This window comes from Lepus europaeus, chromosome X (assembly GCF_033115175.1).
Source record: "Lepus europaeus isolate LE1 chromosome X, mLepTim1.pri, whole genome shotgun sequence".
In the NCBI taxonomy this organism is placed as follows: Eukaryota; Metazoa; Chordata; class Mammalia; order Lagomorpha; family Leporidae; genus Lepus; species Lepus europaeus.
Genome location: NC_084850.1, coordinates 134566475 through 134574044, shown reverse-complemented (window position 1 = coordinate 134574044; position 7570 = coordinate 134566475). Strand labels below are relative to the sequence as shown.

The 7570-nt window shown below is 36.2% G+C and overlaps 1 protein-coding gene across 1 annotated transcript in view; it reads left to right on the top strand.

Annotated features, from left to right (window-relative positions):
- The first annotated feature begins 2727 nt into the window (after positions 1–2727).
- The window catches only part of GLRA2 (glycine receptor alpha 2), a 542545-nt gene continuing 537702 nt past the window's right edge, over positions 2728–7570 (top strand). The window contains exons 1-2 of the mRNA XM_062183520.1: positions 2728–2795; positions 4948–5081. Of these exons, the coding sequence (XP_062039504.1) occupies positions 2728–2795; positions 4948–5081 (202 nt within the window). The remainder of the gene's footprint in view (positions 2796–4947; positions 5082–7570) is intronic.

The following is a 7570-nucleotide window of genomic DNA, read 5'->3' as shown; positions in this document are numbered from 1 at the left end:
AAAGGAAGACCTTTCTCTCTGTCTCTCTCTCTCACTGTCCACTCTGCCTGTCAAAAAAAAAAAAAAAAAAAAAAAAGAATTACTGGCAAAGACGTGCACTGCCTTAAGCCTCGTCAGAACTTTAAATTTGGGACAAATCATGTTGTCCTATTTTTTACATTTGTATTTTCTTTTGGAAAAGAATCCCAAGCACAAAAATAGTGTCATTATCATTCCATATAGTACCAGTGGAAGAAACGTAGTTACAGAAATTGATTTTATTTTTGGGTCAAGACCGCAGAGATAAAAACCAGACCTAGAGTCCCTATGTGGATGAATTCGGAAGACAATAGATTTGATGCCGCAGCCCAAGGATGTCTTACAATATTCCATACTGTTTTTTTTTTTTCCTTTTAAATTGAATCACATTCGCTAGATCGAGGGTTAATAACACGCACCCAAAGACCTGATTTTTTTACGTAAGCAGAACGCTTGGGTGCTGCTACATTCATCTCAGAGGCGGTTCTTAAATTTTCACTGTTATGGTGCAATATATATTCTATGGTGGAATAGAAACATATATTCTATGGTGGAATAGAAATTTAACGAAATGGCATGAAGAGCCTTGCTGTTCCAATTGTGACCTGTGAACCGGCAGGACCAGCTTCAACTAGGAACTTGTTAGAAATGCAGACTCTCGGGCCCCATGCCGGACCCACTGAGTCAGAACTTGCATTTGAACGGGATTCTCAGCTAATTTACATGAGCATTAACAGGTTCAATAAAACTTGCAATTTTTCCTCTCGGAATTCGCTTTTCCAAAACATAGAATTCTTTGCTACTCTGCTGTAATATTTAAACGTATTCAAGGGCAGGGCACTCGCTCATGGACTAAAAATTAATTATATTCTCTTGTTTTTAATATTAAAGCTGTCATGGAATGACACGGTGACTGACAAGGTTTTATTTCACAGACAAAAATGTAGTTTTACTCACACATCTTTGGGTACAACATCTTTTTCATTCCCCCTTAGAAATCGCTAGTTTACTTACATTGAACAATCTTACCCTTTTCTGCTTTTATTATTAGTAATATTTGTAAATATAACTTCAGATAACAGGGTTACCCGTCAAGATTTTTGCACTGGATTTTTTTTTAACTTTCACTATTATCCGTCAGTTTAACCCAACCTAGCAGAAGAACATCTTACACTTCATGACATGACCCTTCCTAGTGGTTAACTTTTAACCTCACTTTTCCTTCCTCCATTTCTTTTTTTTTTTTTTTCTGGGAAAATTGGATTTCTTTTTTTTTTTTTTTAACTTTTATTTAATGAATAGAAATTTCCAGTGTACAGCTTATGGATTACAATGGCTTCCCCCTCCCATAACTTCCCTCCCACCCGCAACCCTCCCCTCTCCCGCTCCCCCCCCCCATTCACATCAAGATTCATTTTCAATTCTCTCTATATACAGAAGATCAATGGAGCCTGATTCTAACCTTTCACCAAGGCAGGAAAAGATTGCTACTGCCCCCTGCTGGTCTATTATCTTTTTTTTTTTTTTTTTTTCTTCTCTACAAATCTTTTTTTTTTTTTTAACGTGAAGAATATCCCCAAAGATTTTGAGCCACTGAAGACAGGCTCAGTGGAAGGGGCTTTCCCTTCAGAGGTAAGAGAGGTCCTTGGAGAACACATGAAAAAAAATCCAATGCAAACACCCAAGAGGTGAGGCAGGTGTAAAGGACCTGTAAATTAAATTATGGATTCTGCACGCACGTGTTTCTGTACACGAGCTTCTGTATGCCCAGGAAATGTCCTCTTTCCTTCCTTCCTTCCTTTTCTCTTTTGCCTATCATTCCCACTATCTGGGAGTGGACTACTCACACACCCTTTGTTATCATGTCAGTAGTCTGAATCCTGTTTCTCTGTTTCCCCCCCCCCCCCAATGTGCTTGCACCCCCCCCCCCCCCTTCAAGCAACCTCTGGGAACATCCAAGTCGCTCTGGAATGCCTCTTTCCGACCCCCCCGCCCTGCCCCAAGCGACTGCAAAAAAAAAAAAAAAAAAACATGCGCACTTCAGAGCTAGGAGCTGTCCGAGTGCTGAAATGCATAGGCTGGGGAACATCACGTCTCTCTCTCTGTAGCCCTCATTCCAGCACAGAATCTCACCAATCTTCCTCTCTTTTCCCCCCCACCACCCCCTCCAGCGCAGAGAGTCCTTTTTTTTCTCCCTCATTTACAACTTTTTTTTTTTTAAAAAAAAGAACATTTTTTTTTTTTAAAAAAAAGAACATTTTTTTGCTAAACAGAGAAGATATAAAACAAAAGCCACACAGCACCCTGACTTCCAGCATGGCATTGTCACCAGCCCCCTTTTGCATGGTGATGTGATTAAGGTAGCAGCATTTTTTTTAATTATTATTATTATTACTATTATTATTATTCAGGGAAAAGCAGCTGGGGGGGGGAATTCACCAGTCCTGAGGCTTTGTCTTTGGCTCGGTTCACTGATGGTCCTGAGCCTCGGTTGCACCTGACCATGACGCCCAGGACTGGCACTTTTTGTTTTTTCTCACCACACTGTTATCCAAATGTCTTTTTGGTTTTCAAGGAAACGACATGTCTGCCCGATTTTGAATCTGGGCAATAGAGAAAGACTTTTTTTTTTTTTTTTTGCCCCCCCCCCTAGCTTCTTTCTGGAATCATTTTCGGGATTTCTCTCCACCAGCATCACAGAAAACAGGAATGAACCGGCAGCTACTGCACATTGTGACAGCCTTGTTTGCATTTTTCTTAGAAACAAATCGCTTCAGGTAGGTGAGAAACGACTTTGCATGCTGGTATTTTGCACATGAAAACTGTTTGGACGAGAACGGGATCGTGGTGTGATTCTTAGCTATTTTTCTGTGTCCGGCATCATGTGGTTTTCATTTTATAGTGAATAATGAATTTCTTTTTTTCTTCATTTAAAAAAAAAAAAAGCTTAATTATGGTGGGAAGGTGGTACAAATTTTTTTACAAAAGCAAGTTTAATGGTCCGTCGCGCCACTCTATGCATCTCAACACGCGTTCTCACAGCCAATACAATGTTAAGGTAGTCTGATAAGTTGCATGTTCTTCATATTGCAATATAAGGGTGATATTTTTTTTGCTTTTGAATTCTTCCGGAAGTCACTTAAAAGGATTATTAGGGGCAATAGTTTTCATGTGGTGCAAGTGATTGGATTAATTTACCAGGAGCGTGCCCATTGTATATAAACTATAAAAGAATCCTAATTCTCTGCCAACTTGGTACTTGTAATTCCAGCAACTAGGAGCACACTACAATTGAGAAATTTTCTTGAAATGTTGAAAAATCTCTTTTCAATGCTACATCCTAGTGTATAGTCTATTTGGAAACCAATTGCCTACCAAAATTTAATTAATAGGACATCTTTGCCTTTATGTAGGCATGCGGAATGGAGCGTGCATAATTAAAATAAGTGATAAATTATTTGCACACTTGCGTTTTTCCACGTAATTGTCAAATCGATTGCTACTTCAAGCTATCAAATTATTACCTGTGATTAAAATAATCATCTGATAGTAGATGGTCTAAGACAGGATAGAGAGAGGAGATATTCTTACAACAAAGTGTAGGACTCTTCATTTATACCACATTTTATATTTTTTTCACAGAACCAAGTGAAATGGAACACATAGCTATGAATACTGGGAAAACTCACTGTGTTCCTTTCAGGTTCACACCTCCTACTATGATTAAGAAAAAAAAATATATAGACTGGGGTTTTGTTAGAGTCATCATCTTCATCACCATCATCACCCTCACCACTACCACCATCATCATAATCAGATAATACTTGATTACTCAGATGAACCTGCATATGGGAATGTGAGTATTTCTGGATGATTGTATCCATTTTAAGTCCTACCAAATACTTATGTTACCTTTACACTTACATTTGTGTCTCTTCACTGAAAAAAACTAGCAAAAGTGTAGCATTTTCTTAGTGACAGCCTTAACAAGACTTTTTGTCAAACCATTGCAAACAAAGCTTGTAAAATATATGCTTTGGGGGAAATTAACGTTCAGGCAACTGCTGTGTACTATAAAATAATTGATTTTGTTAAAATCCACATATTATCTTTTATTAGATTTCTATTAATTTTTTATCAGCGATATGAAAAGTTGAGACATTTCCCAATCTACTTTTAGCATATTTGATAATTCAAAAGACAAAATTTATTTGTCTTTCTTATGAATTCTTATTGGAGAGTCAACAATTCGAAGGCTCATATATAAATAACTACTGATAAAATAACGTAAGGAAAGACTTGCTCATTGTTGACCTATTTTTAAAATGAAGCTAAATTTCTAACTGAAGGTTCTTTTTAGTCATCACATTGAAAAATACTACTGTGATACCTGGAATAGAATCTATCAGGTGATTAAAAAAAAAAAGCAAAATGGTATAATTAGTTGCAGCATTTACTTTGTTTGGCTTCTCATATCACATATCTCTTATAAAAGATAGAGAATTTATATTTAGGACTGAACTACAAGAACATTTTTAAGCCACGGGGAAATGGCCAATCACATTAATTTCAGAAATTATCATCCTCACTTCTCTGATCACTCTAGAAAGAAAAAATAGACGGGCACAAAGTCTACATCATAAAACGATGTAAATTGTCTCATCTCAAACCTCTTATAGTTTTTAAGTTCAGAACCGTACGACCTACGACTCAGGATTTACACTTTATCATTTCAAGTTAACGTCAGACTATTGCACAAGTTCAGAAAGTTGACCAAAGAGTTTGTTTTCTCTCTTTTTTTTTTTTTCTTCTGAATAACACATCAACTAATCTTTACCCAAAAAATATAATGTTCAACATCCTATGAGCATCTGTGCTCTCAGAATACGAGAATGGAATTGTGGCTAAAATAGTTCATGGTGTGTTTAGGACGGCTTTCTGCAAAGACCATGACTCCAGGTCCGGAAAACCGCCTTCGCAGACTCTGTCTCCCTCGGATTTCTTGGACAAATTGATGGGAAGGACATCGGGATATGATGCAAGAATCCGGCCAAATTTCAAAGGTAGGTTCCATTTACATTTATTTTTATTTTTATTTTTTTTTTTGGTTCCATTTACATTCATAGGACTACTTCGGGAAACTTTCTAAATGTTGGAATAGTTGATTCTGAAAAAAACGTTTTACAGGTTTTTTTTAATTATAAAATGCAGAGGGTAGCAAGTATAGTACTTATTTCGACGTTATTTGAAATAGCCATCGATTTAAATATTTTTATATTTTGCTTATTATTGGCTAAGTTCGACAACTCTGTGTCTTCTCCCACAAATATCTACATGAAAGTGCACTAAATCTGATAAAACCATGTCATTTTTCATAACTCGGGCCTCTTTAACTTTTTATTTTGTGAGAAGAGGCTCTAAAACATGAAGAATTTTAGGTTCCTTCTTGTTTCAATATTCTAATTGTTTACTTGAAATTATTTATCTGAAATAGCAAATAATATAGAATTATAAGGTGAACATGTCAAGGCTGGTGGGTACTTTGTTCAGTTAGACATCAACCAAAGAGTATTGTGGCTTCGTTTGTCTAATATTACAGAAATGTAGTTAACAGTCTACATAAACTGTCATTTCTGCTATTGTTATTCTGAATGAAAAGTTGTAAAAGGAAAGAATTAATAATTGAATTCTTTCAGTATTTTAGTTTATAGGCTCATATTTTAAATAGTTTATCTTGTAAATGGATTTTGCATAATGCATTGTGAAGTGTTCATATTCTGTATCTGTAATATTCTATATTCTATTCTATATATTATATATTGTGCAATAATTCATACATTGCTTTGGTTTTGCTCATTAGCAATTTAATCTCATTGCTTTCTTTCCATTTTGATTCATTTTTGATTGTTGGCAAATATAAGCCTGAAAGCTAAATCCGAAATTCATTTGTCCTTTAGCTGGTACACCTCTGAATATACTCAGCTGTGGGCACATCTCATAAGGCAATCTGTCAGAATGTTGTCAAAACAAGCATTTTTTATAAAGTATTTTCCAAACAGATGACAAAGTTCAGAGCTCAATTTTCCTGATGTTCACTCCATTTCCTATTAATTTTGGGGTTACTGCTTCGGAAGTCAATATTTGAAATAATATCCTATGAGTAACAAGCCCAAGAACCAGCTTTCCGTAGGATGGCTCGTTCATTCCATTTATTCAACAACTTTTGGGCTTGGACTATAAATAAAATACTTAACTGGTGGGTGCTTTGGAAAGTTGAATAACGAAACCAGTTTGTGTTCACATGGAACATGTCAGTGGGGGAGAGAAGATGTTACCTTATTGGAAATGGCATAGAAAATTAATTAATTTTTTTAAAAAAACTATTATGTAGGATCTCTGTCTTTAATGTGCTGTCCATTGTGATTTAATGCTATAACTAGTACTCAAACAGTATGTTTCACTTTGTGTTTCTATGTGGGTGCAAACTGTTGCAATCTTTACTTAATGTATACCAAACTGATCTTCTGTATATAAAGAGAATTGAAAATGAATCTTGATGTGAATGGAAGGGGAGAGGGAGCGGGAAAGGGGAGGGTTGCGGGCGGGAGGGAAGTTATGGGAGGGGGGGAAGCCATTGTAACCCATAAGCTGTACACTGGAAATTTATATTCATTAAATAAAAGTTTAAAAAAAAAAAAAAGAAATAATGAAGTATCACCAGGAAATATAGATAAAATGCCACCAGACCCCCAAGAATGGAGAGACGGTTTCTTACGATGTCACTCATGGAGAGCTTCATAAGAAGACGCAAAGTTGCTTCAAATGAATGATAATCTTGTTTGATAGCAGTTATTATTCATAGCTTTCTAGATAATAATTTTCAGAAGGGTTGAAAAGTGCAAAGAATAATAAGCGGCTACATAGAATGAGCCGTCATTTCCACACACAGTTTTATTTCTGGTTTTTCTGGGGGGTGTCGCCCTTTGAAAATGACATTTAGTATGTTTCTAAACAAACGATGAGAACATCAAGTGTAGCAAAACATGTCCGATTTTTTCCTAATCTATCCACTATTTAAAGGCTTCGGTACGGGATATTCTAAGGGTTTACAAAAGAGAAATGGAGCGGATATCGTTTAAGACTCTACCATGAGTGAACGTCGCAGAATCTAACTCTCCAGGTCAATGAACACTGCTATTCCTTCATAAACCGTATTCATACAGAACATTTATATTATATCTCAAAGTTCTCTTCATTCTAGAAAACTTTGCTTTTCCTACATGTAAAATAATTCCCATTATTTTAGACTATACTAATATCTCTTCCTTTGGTGTTGTCATGGAAGTTTATATATCTGTGTATTATGATTCTTGTTGCGTATTTGTGTTTCATTGACCCACCCCCACCCTGCATCTGAGAAGGCAGGAAGGGGCCCTTCTTTTTATATGTACATGCACAACCTATTGGTGGTGCAGAAAACATGTTCTCCAAAGTCAGGAAACGAGGACCAAGAAAGAAAGCATAACCCACTAAATCACAAAGATGTGCGTTT